At 38.5% G+C, this 16,009-nt stretch overlaps 2 protein-coding genes across 2 annotated transcripts; both read left to right on the top strand.

The window, feature by feature from the left end:
• Window positions 1-5,310: 5,310 nt before the first annotated feature.
• On the top strand, window positions 5,311-8,393 carry HOXA7 (homeobox A7). Its single transcript, XM_032773802.2, has 2 exons — window positions 5,311-5,773; window positions 6,700-8,393. Exons 1-2 carry the CDS (start codon window positions 5,398-5,400, stop codon window positions 6,981-6,983), a joined length of 660 nt encoding a protein of 219 aa, XP_032629693.1. The 5' UTR covers window positions 5,311-5,397; the 3' UTR covers window positions 6,984-8,393.
• Window positions 8,394-13,715: 5,322 nt separating this feature from the next.
• HOXA6 (homeobox A6) lies at window positions 13,716-15,975 on the top strand. Its single transcript, XM_032773810.2, has 2 exons — window positions 13,716-14,174; window positions 15,255-15,975. Exons 1-2 carry the CDS (start codon window positions 13,739-13,741, stop codon window positions 15,512-15,514), a joined length of 696 nt encoding a protein of 231 aa, XP_032629701.1. The 5' UTR covers window positions 13,716-13,738; the 3' UTR covers window positions 15,515-15,975.
• The last annotated feature ends 34 nt before the right edge of the window (window positions 15,976-16,009 follow it).

The following is a 16,009-nucleotide window of genomic DNA, read 5'->3' as shown; positions in this document are numbered from 1 at the left end:
CTCTGAGGGTAAAGGTTTGCAGACAATAAATGATATTATTATTTATTAAGTCTACCCTGGTCGCTGTTTTAGTCCAACTGAGAAAATGTGCCTCGCAACAGGCTAGTGCAGCAAAGCCAAATGTATGAAAGAAGATTTATTAAAGAACGTTTATTTCCGCTGAAAGTTATTTTTTTTCAGCTGAGCAACAAAACCAAATAGCAAAGATCGTGAGCCAGCTAAAGTTATCCCTGCTTCAGGCCGACATCTTACCGTCCAGAGAAGGAATCTTCCAAAATACGATCCAGAATACTCGTCTGTTCAAGACCAAGCAAACCATATTTGTAAATATGCTGAACAAACGCTTTGTGAGTGTATTATTTTTAAGACAAAAGTAGCCAGAACATTTATAGTCACCGTTCTTGGCAGAAGATGTTGCTAGGAAAATTCAGAGCTATACAATGCAATAAAAGAAAATGACTGCTGTAACCATTTATGGGGTGTAAAATGCTGCAGGGTTAAACACAAAATTTAGGGCGCTCGCAAGACGCTTACAGAGGTGCAAAAGTGCGGAAGGAAAATCTTTCAGCCTCACTTCTTCTTCGTCTTCTTTAAAGAAATCTCTGGTAAGTTTTGATGGGTTATAATTAGTAAACGGGAAATAGTTTTGTTGCACACTCACACACACAAAAAAGACCTTAATTGATCCCTGTTCCAGTGTTTTGGGATGTTCGGGACGCCCTCTGTTGTTGCAGACAGAGGAAACTTCAAAGAATCAGCATTCTGGGTGTGTAATAAATGACGGGTCTGCAAACTGTCTGGAATTCGGCTCTTAATGAGTTTACAACTGTCCAGCCACAATTAAGATTTTCCACCAAAGCCTTTTCATTTGTTTTGTCTGGCTGCTTTAGATAAAGCGGGGGTGCGGAAATAACTACCTTTTATTTGCCTTCCTCTTCTGAAATCTAAGCTCGAAGGCGAACGTTTATCTTTAATGTATTTGTGACCGGAACCTTTTGTATGATTGCTACTCTTTTGCCGAGCAGATTATTGAAGTATTCTCTGTCGGAAACGTAAACTGTTAGCAAACTGAAAGGTTCTTGCATCGTTTATTATTTGCAATGTTCCAAATAGAACAGCAGATGGCAGTATTATTCCATGAAAACATTCACAAACCCGCCATGAAGCATACTGCGAGATTACTTGAAAGCTCCTAAAATGTCGACTTTATAGGAGAATAACTGGATTTGAAACAACTGATCTGATGTTAACCAAGGTCAACAGTTCTTACTCTGGCCTTATTATCAATGATGCTTCATTGAAAAATAATATAGTTAGTATGAGACTTGCTGCGTTGCTTACCTTAAAGGCAGTAATTGAAAAGGTAGTTTCAGTCTCCGATTTTATCAGACGATTTATTTATTTTTAATTTTCAAAGCATTAAAGCGTTTCTAATTATTTAACATAAACCACTGACGCCTTTATAGACTATTCAATTCCCTTTTCACCTTTTCTTTTTTCAAAAATATTAGACATTAGACATATTAACTCCTTAATGTACAAGCAAATTATTCTGATTTCATTCAGGGCTCATGAGCGCTTTAATATTTCGGAGAAGCGGGGATTTAAAAAATAGGAACATAATGATTCGAATGTCATTTAGCGTTCTGTGGACTGCGGTGATGTTTTTCACAATCAAGTCCATAACGCGATTCCGCAAGACGTGGGCTTTTCTATGGGGAACGAACAAAGAGTCAAACTAATTCCCAAATGGAACTCTTCTTGCTGAGCATATGATCTAACCGCGTTCACTGAAGAAGCTGCAAGGTTGCAAATTTTAATTTGAAAATTATTTACTGGAAACTGAAATTCTTCTACAGCTGTCTTTGATACAGTTAAAACCCTGCTTGTGTTCCTAGCAATTTCAGCTCTGTGGGACCCGTTTAATTATATCTTACATATGCCAGCCATCTGATGAGATGTCTCTACATATTCATTCTTAAACTCTCCGTGCCTCTTATTTTCATTTCCCTTCTTAATTTTAGTATTTATCCGTTTTGGTTTTGTTGACTGCCCTCGCTAACTGCTTTCAGGGCACAGATTAGTGGAATTATGTTATCTTTTGTCAAATCAGTCGTGAAAACGAAAGAAAACTAACAGAAAGAAAAATAAAGAAAGAGACCTTCTAAACATGGTCGAAAATATTAGTGTTATATCTTTCAAGTTAAAGAAAACAAAGAAAACGAACCTCACCTTAGGAGTCACCTTACTTAACTATTTTTATCTATCTGATTAATAGTTCTTTAAATTAAAGGTAATTTCTTGAAATCAATTCTCAGAATGAGCAAGGGATGTGAGGATTATGTTATTTTTTCCACATCACTTTTAAGTATGTTAGTATTTTTAGGGTAAAATATAATTGAAATAGAACCATCGCTTTCTCGGGTTTCTAATAAGTATATTCATATCGAAAGTCTTCATATATTCGTATTTTTAAATAATTATTTGATTACTTATTTTTCTTGCGCAGTAAAATTATACTTAAATGAACACGTGCTTATATATTTCAAAGTAAGTAATAATTTGGCACGGTGTGTCCCATTATCATATTGGATAAATTATAGTGGTAACATATTTTGAAACTACAGAGTAGTGTCCAGGGTCACAGTTACATCAAAATATTGCTTAACACACAACCGATAATCTTGCAGTGTTCCCAGGTTGCGTATAACTTCTGCTCACCATGTTACCACTATCTTTTCCATTCTGGGAAAAGCCCAGAATGCAATAAGACATAGTCCGAGTCTTTATTAGTAAAAAAGAAATACATTCTAATTAAAAAAACACATAGGAGGCTATTGTGATAGTTGAAAGCTTGCGATTGACTTGTCCACTATTTTTTTCTTGAATGTAATAATTCACTAAAATGTAAAGTTGCAATTTCAGAAATATGCTAAAGCACTGTCCAGTGCAGTATTGAATGCGGCAGATTGACCTTTTAGAGTCTATTCCAGAGGTAATATTTTAAGGAGGCTTTTGTCGAATAGATGCAGGAAAAATACTTTCCTGGAATTCCTGATGTGTCTTATTCAGTGCGAACTTGGTGTGAAATATTAATATTGTTTACAAGCGGTGACATTGGAAAGATGAAAGGGAAGTAATCAAAGGTGGCGGTATCCATGTTTAATATCCTGATTACTTTTAAATACGTTTTAAGAAGCAAGACACACTTAAATGTTCTTTTTAAGGCTCCTCTATAAAATCCTGTCTTGCATTATCAATACCCAAGTCTAGACATTGGTTATGTTTGCTGTTTCTTTCTTCTTGCATCTTGGTATGTTGTCACCAGAGGAGCAATTTATTGGTCTAATGCCGTCTAATTCAGCCTCTTTGATCTTCTTAGTAGTCTTCTTGGTTGCTTCGCATTCGTTTAACTTCTTGGGCCTTTATTTCTTTCCAGAAAGTCAGTTGGGACTGTGATTCTTCGTTTTTTGTAACTAACTGTAATGCTGAGTAATATTTCTGAATCAAAATTAAGAGAAAGCTATTTATTCAGATGCTGGCTTTAGATTGCGAATAATAACCTGGATTGTACATGTTTATCTGTTGACAAATATCTGGATGTAGTCACAACGTTTGCATACTTTTAACCACAAATATCTCGATGACTTCGCTTTAGTCAATTTCACTTGTTTTTCTTCTTACCCTACATGGGACCATTGCAATATTCGCACATAAACAGTCCTCGAGCATTCTTTTTTCCTTAGGTTTTCAAAACGTGAACTCTAGGGTCCGTGCGAAAATATCGCCAAGAACAATTTTAACTGGTGAGAAGTTCTTTGTACACAGGGCATTAAACTCTATAATTTAAAGGAGAATTTCCGGGGCAATTCCATTGTGCTTCTTCCAGTTTATGATGTGCAATATAGCAGGGCAGTAAAAGCTGTCTTTACTAGGACTCCCTGTCTGAGAGAAGGAAACCCATTTTATGATCCGTTTAAAGGAAGGGTACGGTGCAGCATCCTCAATGGAAAGTCATTCTTATTGTTGGAAAGCGGAGTGTTTAGAAAATGAGGAACGTTACCCGTGATCTAAATGTAATGTTGCTATCTCCGTCTTCGGATACTAGGTATGTACATTGAAAGGCAAGGAAGGCATCAAACAATTAGTTAAGATCTGAAGCCCTACATGTGTGACTCCAGGACTTATCGCTTTTTAAAAGGTGTTCAGACGAGAGGTGTCCTCTTTTTGTTTCAAGGGAACGGGGGAAAGTGGAATTATTCTGCTATTAGACGTAATGAATCCGTCAGGAATACAGTCGTAACAATACAGATTTAGCAACGGAGTATTATAAATAAAAATGTGATCGATATATTAATTCACCTTTGAAATCGGAAGAGATGGACTAAGTTTCACACGCAAGGTTCGGTAATGTATGCTTGTCATTATTATAAGAGCCAAGGAGTATCAATATTCTTTCAGAATTGTTAGCGATCACTCGCTTCGTCCTTTGAGACATACTAGTTTGCAAAAAAGTTAAAAGCGGATTTCTGGAGCAACCGCATCCTGATCCATCTAGCCGAAAGCGATTAGTAGAATGTAATATAGCAATATCTTAATACATCTGTTAGCAAATTAGGAAACGCAATATATACATATTTCACCGCTGCAGAAAAATCATGCATGCGTGAGGAATAGAATTATTTAAACTTGTGTGTATGTGTGTGAGAGAGAGACACATGGTTTCAGTTTACTGCGGAGGCTTTTTAATGTGCAAGATGTGCTTTCCCTCCAAACACTAAATATTGATCAGCTGAGCACTGTAGCTTTTATTAAATAGAAAACCCTCCAACACATATTATAATATAGTCCAATGCTATGCGATCTCCACTTGGATTAAAAAAAACAGAAAGGAGAAGAAGAAAAAAAAGGCAGAAAATGAGGAGTAAACTGAAAGGTAGGGAGCACTATGTGCGCAGCCATACCTTATTTTTCTGAACCAAAACAGCTCGAGAATAGAGAGATCTGCGTGGCACAGATCTGCGGTTTAAGTTTCATAACAGAACCAAATAAATCTCTGTTTATTTTACTTACTATACTTTATAGGGATCTTACAAAATATCATTTACCATGTGGCACCCTTAATCAAAAGCCCCCTTATCTTTAATTTGTTAGACATATATTTGATCCTCTTCCCCTTCCATTATAGGATATTGTGAGACACCCTGATCCATACCACCTGTGATGCAGGAGGAGATTGGAGGATGGGGTCATATGACTGGTCACGTGCTGGAGGCAGCTCAGTCCAAAAGAAAATGGGGTTTGGTGTAAATCTGGGGGTGTAATGTTATCATATATCACGCTACCTCGTAAAACCGACACTGAAGCCTACCGGACAACAAATCACAGGTCAAAATTATGAGTTCTTCGTATTATGTGAACGCTCTTTTTAGCAAATATACGACGGGGGCTTCTCTCTTCCAAAATGCAGAGCCTACTTCTTGCTCCTTTGCAACCAACTCTCAGAGAAGCGGCTATGGACCAGGGGCTAGTGCTTTCACCTCCTCCATGCCTGGCTTGTACAATGTGAACAGTACCATATATCAAAACCCGTTCTCTTCCGGATACAGCCTGGGCTCAGATGCCTACAACCTGCATTGTTCCTCTTTTGATCAGAACATTCCCGTCCTCTGCAATGATCTAACCAAATCCAGCTGTGAGAAAGCGGAGGAAAGCAACCTGCACAGCCAGGCTGAGGCTAATTTCCGGATATACCCCTGGATGAGGTCTTCAGGTATGGGGAATGGAGAGGGCAAAGCTATGGCAGCCAGGCAAATGTGTAGCCGAAATTACTGTCAGCACAGCCTTTATGGTTTTAATTATAGCAGAGGCGCCATTGCGTAGAAAGCCCGTGGCATTGTATGTAAATGAGTATCATAAAACTTTTTATTGCTCAATTAATGGGTTCTATCCTCGTAAATTTATTTGAGTCAATTTGCTATGGAATTTTAGTATAACGTTTATTTGTGCGGTTTGATGTAGAAATGTGGAGAGCTGGCTATGTACTCTGGAAGCCCACATGGGTAAGTGGTCCCCACCCCCACCCTCACCCCGACAAAATGTACAAAAAATCCTATGTGGCGGAAAACGCAGAGGAAAAAGAAAAAAGAGGGGCTCGAAAGAAGGGAGGCTAGACTATTTCAGAGGGGCAGGGGTGCTCTAGCTCACTGTTAGTGTGAAATGTGTCATTTGCCTTTCCTGGGGATCAGGGTCTGTATACGTGTGTAAAAAGGAAAGAGATCTGGAAAATGTGAGCTCCGTTCTTGAGTCCAATACTAGTATGTGTCTGTAATCTGATAAAAAGACCCTGGGATCAATAAATACATGGAAATTCCAGACCCTGCTTTTCTTTTCCTTTGTGAAACACAGAAGTCTGGAGGACGCTTGAGAAACAGAGCCGAGTGTAAAGTCCATCCTTTAGGAAGTAACTGTTTTGCTCTTTAATGCTTTTTCTCCACCTTGGTATATTTCAGAGAACTTAATTTGCCATGTTTGAGCTGGGCATGCAGTCTGAGAGAAATGCCTTTGTTAGGGGCTGAGGAATAAAGGAAGAGGATTTACTCCAGTTGCTTGGATGGCTGTTTGTAAATACCAACTTTCCATCGAACTGATTATCTTCAGGTTTCTGGCTAACTTCTGTGTCTGTTTGCCTGCTTTCAGGTCCAGATAGGAAGCGAGGTCGGCAGACGTACACCCGCTACCAGACCCTGGAGCTGGAGAAGGAGTTTCACTTTAACCGCTATCTGACTCGCAGGAGGAGAATAGAGATCGCCCATGCTCTGTGCCTAACTGAAAGGCAGATCAAAATCTGGTTCCAAAACAGGAGGATGAAATGGAAGAAAGAGCATAAAGAAGAGAGCTCCAGCACTCCAGCGACCAACGAGAACACGTCAGCAACAGCTTCTGTGGAGAAAGTGGAAGAAGAGGAGGAAGAAGACGAGTAAAGCTCTCATTTGATGAAGCAATCTCCAGTGTTATGTATGCACGTGACAGTTGTAAAAGCTCTCTTTAAAAAAAGACTTACTGTTTTATTTTAAAAATTCTGTGCCCTTTAATGAACATCTTGAAACCGAGCATTTTCAAACATTAAAAGGTCCCGTGATTTGTCTTCCAGTCCCCACCTCCCCAAACCTCGCACATTTCCTGTCCAACTGATTTGGAATCTCTCATAAGATCACCCTAATCATTTATTTTCGTTTGCCCAAACCTTGGTGTGTTTTGTGTGGGTACATTTGCGGGAGAGAACTGCTACTTGCACATGCAGAAAAACGTTAACTTCCAGCATAACTACCTGACTCAATTAGTCCCAATCAGTTGTTAAGGGGTAAGTGCATTAGGGTCACATAAAAAACTACCTAATTTAGAAGAATAAATAGTTCTGCACTTCCTGTTTCCTTTTATTTCAGAAGATCACAACAAACAGGCAACTTTAAACAGCAAGTGAAAAAAAATCCTGTAAAAATAATGAAACAGAAACCACTACACCCTACAACAATGATTTGTACTACCTATTTTCCAGACTACCTATTTCTCGCTCCGCCTACCTACCTTCTAAGCTATACTGTATTTTATTAATCAAAAGAAGATAACATACTAATGTGAATTGCAGAATGCTTTTAGAAACTTAAGTGTGCTCCTTCGCAAAGCAGGCATCAATAGCTTTGGTATGTAATTTGGTATCGAAAATGCTGAATATATTTAAATTGAAAAAATAATATATTTATTCCAACGCAATTATAAATGAAAACCATATGCTGCAATATATCTTTCTTCTCAATCCTTTACTATTCCGAGTGAAGAAGAAAACACATACTAATATTGTACAAAGCGCTTTAATATCTTCTGTTGGCTTCTACCTTTTGAAGTACATTGTTACAGGCCGTTGTGTTTTCTAAGCTCATCCTACTTAATATCGCTGAAAATGTTCTTTAAAAAGTGAATTAAGACGACCAGGTTAGCGCCTCTCAAAAATCTTTTTGTCCTGATTTCAGAAAGTGTTAATATGTAATACCGTGAATTTTCCTACAATAGCAAATACTGTATATTTAAACGAATTTTTTGTCATTTATATTGTCTTGAAATCATTTGTAAGATCACGTCATAAACTAGGAAGTCTGTATTTAAATTGGTAACTTTGTAGCATGGTGTATTGTTAAGAACTCTGTATAAATCCTTCTTGAAGGTTTGGCTAAAGTTTATTCATAAATTGTATGTTACAATGTGTTTCGATGTGTTCATTGTGAACATTTGGATATACCGTGTAAGTATTGGCAGTGGAGAAAAAATGTATATGAGCTCTCTGGAAGTGATACCGTGTTCAAATATCTCCCACGATAAATGTGTTTTATGTTACACAGGAAATAAATATGCTTGTTGACAATGAATTGTGTTTTTTTATTAGGGAACAGTTCAAAAGAAGCATAAAATTTACAAGGCCAAATAAAGAAATTAGGTCAAATATATCATTTTTATCCGCAATCAAAACCAAAAATTCATAGGTGATGAATTGTTAGAAATCAATCAATTTCTCTATCTAGATTTTTCACCTGAGTTGATTAATTAAGCAGAGATCATTCCTTAAACAAGAAGCTCTTACGTGCTTCAGTGAAATTTTACAATCACAGTAGACATGAAACCTGCCTATACGCAGGCGGAAATCCGCGTTAGCGGGATAATATTTGATTATAGACGCAAACTGCAGTGCGAAAGTTTAAAATGTTGAAGATCAAGTCAGGTGTGTGTCTGCGTATCAGTTATATTAGGGCAATAGTAAATATGTAAAATCAAGACAAATAACCTAACCGAACCGCCTATATTTAAAAATATTCTCCCATTATTCTAACACGTAAAGCAGATACCGTATTTTAATGTGGAATTTAAAAAGATCATGCATGAAATTCTCTTTAGAGGGCAAGAAAAATATAGAGATAATGATACCATCATCTGCAGAGTAGTTCCCTAGCTCTGCTGTGTTCAGTTGCTGGTAAATGCACTAATTGCAATTTTAATAAAATTAGAACAATCTCTAGGTCTTTTAAAACTCCAGGGCTGCCTCTCTGGTAAGATGGCGCCTCTCTAAGACCTGCCTCTTCTTAGTGATGAGGAAAAGGCCATAAATCCGTTGTTGTTTATGAAAATTTACAACTTTGCAATACAACTTTATGAGTTGCTCGGTTTTTCCATTGGTCGCTGTCGGTCATGTGGATGGTAACCGTGAACATGAACTTTTTTATAATTTCCCTTGCGAGAATAGAGCTGCATTCTTTTGCTCAGCTCTGTCCTGCTTCGGATCTCTCTGGCTTTCAATCCCCCATTTCATTTGTTCTTTGTAAGGCAATAGTGAACAAAGTGTATGGAGGTTCAGCATAAGCAGCCGCCTAGAACACAGATCCTGGATGGCAATTTCCAATTCCTCCGCTGGAAGGTGTGGCATATTGGATTCAAAGCACTGGAGTGGCAGATTTTCAACTTGCAACCTGGCTAATTTCCTGCTTCTTCTGGCACCAAAAGGAGGGCGATTCGTCTCCTGTGCAGCCAAAGCGACAGCTGTCAAAGTAGCAGGGGCTCCTACGAGCCAGAACCTAAAGGTGAGAAACGTATATAACACTACCATAAGCAGAGTAATATTATTTTAATACTGATATATACCTATGTGGGACCCAACTATATATAATAGATACAGTAGCATGAATTGATACCAATTGAAGGATTATCAGTCGAATATTTAGCTTATTTAGATTTAACCAGTGCATGCAAAAATACAAGCATTTGTTATTAGCAAGGCTGAGGTGTAATTTTAATAAAGATATGTTTAACAGATTTTCTATCACATTCAGATTTGTATTATTATTATTTTAGAATTCAAATTTATAAAATCATATCGAGTTTCAAGAAAATATATTAAATTTATATATATTTAATATTATATATTAAATATATTAAATTAGATTAAATATATCAAGAAAATATATTAAATTTGTTTCCCAGCATTAGCAAATTCATTTGTGTTAATTGCAACTTAAAATTTAAAAAAAAATACACTTACAATTTCAGAAAGAGACCAATCGGCATAATATCTTCTCATTCCGTAAAATTTCCACGAGAGAGAAAGGATATTTCTGTAACAGCAGAACACAGGAAATATGTGCATAGGTTGCTTTATCAAATGAATCATTGTATACAGTATAACTGTGTCACGTCATGTGTTGATCGGTGCTTGAACAATATTACAGACATTTTTCTAAATACGTAGTTTATGGATGAATGATGTCTAAAGCTCGGTCTTAAGCAGTCTTACATCAGATTCTGAAATGACGCTTTTTCGATGTCAATTGAAGAAAATAAGAGATATTGTGCCAATTTAATTATGATTTTGAAAAAATGGAACACGGGTTGTGTGTGAAGGGGGGACGGAAACAGATCTGGACGCGGAGTATTTTAGTAAGGTATTGGCATCATAACGTGTCTTTCACCGAGCTGGCGTTGCTTTCTATGTTTGTGTTCTGGAAACCGCAGCATTGGTTCAGGGTTTTGCTTCTGTAATATCTTTATATTCATTACAGTAATTAAGAATGAGCTGTGAGTGCTTTAGATGTTAACACCGGTGTTGTTTGTGTTCTCTGGGCTGATAAAGAATTACATTTGCATTGCATTGCAGTATCTGCTTGACTGCAACTGCAGTGAGAGTCGGATTATTTATGGCGGAGCGATAGACTCTCAGTGCTGCCACTGTGTGGCGGAAACCAGGCGACCCAAAGGCAGCAGCAAGTAAAAGGCTAATTGTCTGCAATCCTCTTGGAGAAATCCTAAAAATTCGGCCTACCTAGGGAAACCGTTCAAACTCCGCCAAGAACGGACTATTTCTACAAAGCTAGGTTTTATATATATATATTTTAAACTTTGATGTGTATCGAATGTAAAATGTCTCAATGTGAATTGGCTTGATGGGATAAGATTGAGGCTGCCCAGTGAGGTTACTACTACGAGTTCAATCTAAACAATGGTTTGGATTGCAAGAACTGTTTGGATTACAGGCTATTAGTTAAAGGTTGTTTTCTATTAACGCCTCTGAACATGAGAAGGATTTGTAAGTGGATTTAGATAGTATGTGAAGGAGGGAGGGTTAAACTCAAGAGGGTAACTGCTCCTGCACCTGTACTCTGGCGTTGTTTGAGTTATGGAGTCTGTTGACTGAAAGAAAGAAAGCAAGGAAAAATAACCCGCGTCTTGTTAAAGTGCTAATCATGTTTTTCTCAACTGTGTGCTGACATTTTTTCATAATTTAAAGAAAATGGAGGAGCAAGACTACTTTGTTACAGTTGCAGAAGCGCACTGGGGAATTTTTCAATATTCATCTTTCGAAGATGAGTGTTATAGTGCTGCTATTAAACCTATCTGGCTGGGAACGCTCACGGTAAAAGCTTTATGGTGGCAGGGTTTTCTTTTTATTTTGTTTCATTTCTTGAATAATGAATGTAACTGAAACCACGATTGCCATGCAAATTGCTTAGCTGTTACTACAAATGTTCTAACCATAACAAATGTGTACTTTCATTTATTTTGTGGTTTAGTGCGGCGGAAGCAACTAAGAAATGTTTTATTTTGTTATGCTGAGACATTAGAGATTTTGACTTTGGCTAGAACAAGAACCGCAGATAAAGATTCCTGGGCAAATCATTTCCCTCCCACTCCTTTAAACAAAGATAATATCAATCTGAAACCGACATAATAAAACCTAAATATTTATAAACCTCTCATTTTTTTTCGAGATGAATCTAATGCGTCTTCAAAAAAAGACCTTCTGACCACAACTTTTTTAAAGTATGGACGTTGGATTTTTGTATTCACCGAATCTTAATTTTCATGGCACGTTTCCGGTCTAGCCTCTGCTGAAAATTTTCACATTTTAAAAAAACTCATTTGTATTCGTCATTTCCACCCCCCCCCCACACACACACACATAGTACAAATTCTTCAGGACAGGGATTCTTTTGAGTAGCTACGCATAATGTTCAGCTGTTCTCTCAATGCATATAATTTTTAGTCTACCAGATGTGTATATAACTTAGAGTCGGAGAAAAGAATAGGGGGACAAAATAAAAAAGGAAGGTAATCAACGTCTCAGCGTGAAAATCCAACTGAGAACGCTAACAATACCAACTATTGTGGAGAGATGTTTTAACTCACTACTGTTTTATAGGTACCTTAATCATCCTCCGGAAATGAGACACGGAACCTTGCAACCACAACAAAACTCACGTTTCCAAAGCTAGTTTAGGTGCTATAGGAAACAGAGTTAGTACAAACTCCAGCACCTTTAAAAAGCGGCTGTTCAGTCTGTTGTCATAGTCACGTATTATGAGTAAACACAGCTTGGAAGGAATGATCTCCTTGTTATTTTTAGGAACTGCTGGAGTATGCTGAATTAAAAGCCTTTCTGTGCATTTCATCAGCGCTGCTACTGCTTCTGCCCTGGGCCAAGAACTGTATGTCCGTCCTGGGGTAACTGCCAAGTTGAACAGTACACGTTAAGATGTTTGTTAAAACATCAGTGGATAATTAAATGATTAGAAACAACAGCGAAACCATTTTGCCTCTGCACACACGTTAGCGTGGCTCTTTTCATTAGGCATAATTCTACCGCTACAATTTTAAAATCGTCGTTTCAGATACAACAAAATACACTTTTTGGATGTAAAGAAAACAAACACGTGTAACTTTCTCTGAACACATCTTTTCCGGGAGCTCTGGAAACCTGTTCCAACCTCTACCAGCGACTCCCTTTGAAACACGCATCTAAATAAATAAATAAATAAATCTTTCCTATCCGATCCATAATCTCCACTTTCATTATCTGAGTGTTCATTAATGCACGAGACCATTTTCAATAAACAACGGAGAACACAAAGGCTGGATTCTGAACTGGGCGAAGAAGATGCTTGGTGCTCAAGCTCGGGAGGGAAATATTCTTTGGCGGCTTTCAGTATATTTAGTTGAACAAAATTATTTGCTTTTCACGGTGTTAAGAACAGATATTTGTTTACAAAGTCGGCCAGCTCTGATGCCATCGCTGATTCCTTCCCCGTCCACGGATTTTAATTGCTCCAAAGTTTTCAGTTCTAACATCAATCATCCTCTACCTTTCATATAGGAATATAGAAGGACCGGGGTAGTCCAACCCCCGAGGTGGGGAGCGAGGGGGAGGGGAGTTCGCTATGTGATGATTTACATAGCTTCCGGAGTGGAGATCTTAACTTTAGAGAGCTGCCCCTTTTTTTTCAGCTGCCACAGGGCACTGCCCTGGGGGCGCTCGCGGCCGCCGCTTAACGCATTCTTTTCCGCCTTGCAGTTTATTTTTTTACAGTAACACCCCCTGGCCCTTCCCCTCCCCCCAGCATGTCCCACCTCCCACGTTCCCTTAGCCACGTTAAAGGTGGTGTGTGTGTGTGCGTTGCCGTCCATCTGTCGGGTGTGCGGGCTCGGGGCTGTTTGTAACTTTGCTGGCTCGGTCGCTGCGGGTCCCAAGGGAGCGGGCTCCACGTTGCTCTCCCATTGGCCGCCGAGCCGTCAGCTGGTGCTATTTGCTGCTGTCGCTTTTGGCGCTCGGCCATCCAGAAACAAACCAGTTCGATGACTACTAATAGTTATAGCCAGATGCACTAATATACAACAAATCACGGTCCTGCAGAGGGGAGAGCAAATGAGTTCCTATTTTGTGAATCCCACTTTCCCTGGGAGCCTGCCTAATGGCCAGGACTCTTTTCTCGGGCAAATCCCCCTTTATCCAGCTGGCTATGATACTCTGAGGCATTTCCCAGCTTCTTATGGGGCAACAAGCCTGCAGGACAAGACCTACACCTCACCTTGTTTTTATCAACAGTCCAACACGGTCATTACTTGCAATCGGGCATCCTATGAGTATGGAGCCTCTTGTTTTTATTCTGACAAGGACATAAGTAGCGCCTCTCCCTCCGGCAGTGGCAAGCAGAGGGGACACGGGGACTATCTGCACTTTTCTCCTGATCAACCATACAAATCCGACAGTGTGCAAAGCAAAATTTTAAATGAGGAAGGCAGCGACCGGAAGTACACGAGCCCTGTTTATCCCTGGATGCAGCGGATGAACTCCTGCGCTGGTAAGTCATTTGAATGCAATAAAGAGTGGGGTGAGGGGGAGTTTCTTTGAGAAAGACTTTCAGAAAGGGAGTCCAAACTGTCGAAGAGGAATGACTCCTGCGAGGTAATGTGTAACACGAAACCTTTCCAGGTTATTCCAGCCCTGGCACATTGGCAGCCTTAAAGCAGTTTAGGAACAATCTGCTCCAAACTTGTCTGGCTTGGTGCCGTTCCTTAGTAATAACTGAAAAACAGGCATTCACAAATTACTAATAACCATCCCTCCTCGAAGAAACCTCTTCGCTTCTTCAGCGTCAAAGACTGATGTACGGAACATGCCCCCTGTACTGCCTACCCTCATTTATTTGTAGGACCCTCCCAAGCCCATTAGGATACAGATATTGGTTATCGAAAGCATGCTTTCGGACAATGTGTGCACATATACAAATCACCTCGAATTTTGTAAAGTGAAGTTTACACAACAGGACTGTTTGGATGGGAGCAAATGGCACTTGTTTTGAATAAGCACACTGCCTTGTTTACTTCAACTGTTTCGAAAAATAAAATCTCGTCTTACCTTCCCCCGGGTTATCTCTTGAAAGGTGGGATTATGATTTATATTTCTTTGAAAAGTGTAACTTTTAAAGACATTTTGAAGAGTGCCTTTGCATTTGAATGCACCATATTTGGGAGCAAAGGCCAGGGGCTGTTCTAGGAACTTTAGTTGCTTCTATGAGTTTTAATTATGATCATACTTAATTATAGTTCTGCTATATTTATAGTAATTATTATAGTTGTATACATACGCACACATATTTGTATATTTCACACACATATGTATATATAAAAGTTTTAAATATTTCTCGTTCATGGGTAAATGCTTGTCCCAGTAAATATCTGTGTATCAGAATTATACCTTCAAATATGATAATGATGCTCTTCTTCATTTAGAAATGTTTAATCAAGAAAACTTCTGACAGAGTAGACACTTCTTATGTGATTGCCTCTGCAAGAGGAGGCGCAATGCAACTGACCACTATTTCTTAACTTGAGATCATTGGGCCTTGTTCAATGCGACAATTTTTTCTTTACTTTTACAGGTACAGTGTATGGAACACATGGGAGACGGGGGAGGCAAACTTACACCAGATACCAAACGCTAGAGTTAGAAAAGGAATTTCATTCTAACAGATACTTAACCAGAAGACGACGGATTGAGATTGCAAACGCTCTCTGCCTTACTGAACGACAAATTAAAATATGGTTTCAAAACAGGCGAATGAAATGGAAAAAGGAAAACAAACTCATACATTCCACACAGCCCAGCAGCGAAGAAACAGAGGAAAAGTCAGGGGAGTAAAGTTATGCTTAATAAAAGTTACCAGGCCTTTTCCTTTTTAGCGCTTTTTTTTTCTTGTGTTCCTTCTGCTACTAAAATCCTATAGGTTTTTCACAGTCTGTTGACTCCCAAAGGCTTGATTAAAATATATACATTTGCAATCAACTGTGAATTTATTTAAAAATAGAAGTATTTGATTTACAGCTATGTAGTGTTTATGGTCACCTTTTCAAAGCCTAGAGAACCTTGCTTAAAATAATTCAGAAAAAAACCCAGATTGTAAGTATAAATATTTTAAATTGAGCATCTATGTCTGTATGAATGTCTCTGATACGACAGTATGGCTGTAGGCAGCAGAGAAGTGAGTAGATTTTTGTAATTGGAAACGTTCATATTGTGGAATAACGCCTGATTTAGAAAATCCTGGTTTTCTGTCTTTACTAATCCTGGGCGTCTTGTTCTACTGTGTTTGGGATTTTAGGGTCTCTATAAAAAAAAGTTTTACACGTGTATAAG

Source organism: Chelonoidis abingdonii, chromosome 2 (genome assembly GCF_003597395.2).
Source record: "Chelonoidis abingdonii isolate Lonesome George chromosome 2, CheloAbing_2.0, whole genome shotgun sequence".
Classification (NCBI taxonomy): Eukaryota; Metazoa; Chordata; order Testudines; family Testudinidae; genus Chelonoidis; species Chelonoidis abingdonii.
Note: the sequence above shows the minus strand (reverse complement) of the source record. Positions and strands in the feature narration are given on the sequence as shown.

What these genes read in the sequence shown, in the direction of transcription:
- HOXA7 (XM_032773802.2), top strand. Translation starts at nt 5,398, where the DNA reads ATGAGTTCTTCGTATTATGTGAACGCTCTTTTTAGCAAATATACGACG. An exon ending in CCCCTGGATGAGGTCTTCAG is followed by an intron (nt 5,774 to 6,699) that starts GTATGGGGAATG and finishes GCCTGCTTTCAG; the next exon opens with GTCCAGATAGGAAGCGAGGT.
- HOXA6 (XM_032773810.2), top strand. Translation starts at nt 13,739, where the DNA reads ATGAGTTCCTATTTTGTGAATCCCACTTTCCCTGGGAGCCTGCCTAAT. An exon ending in GCGGATGAACTCCTGCGCTG is followed by an intron (nt 14,175 to 15,254) that starts GTAAGTCATTTG and finishes TTACTTTTACAG; the next exon opens with GTACAGTGTATGGAACACAT.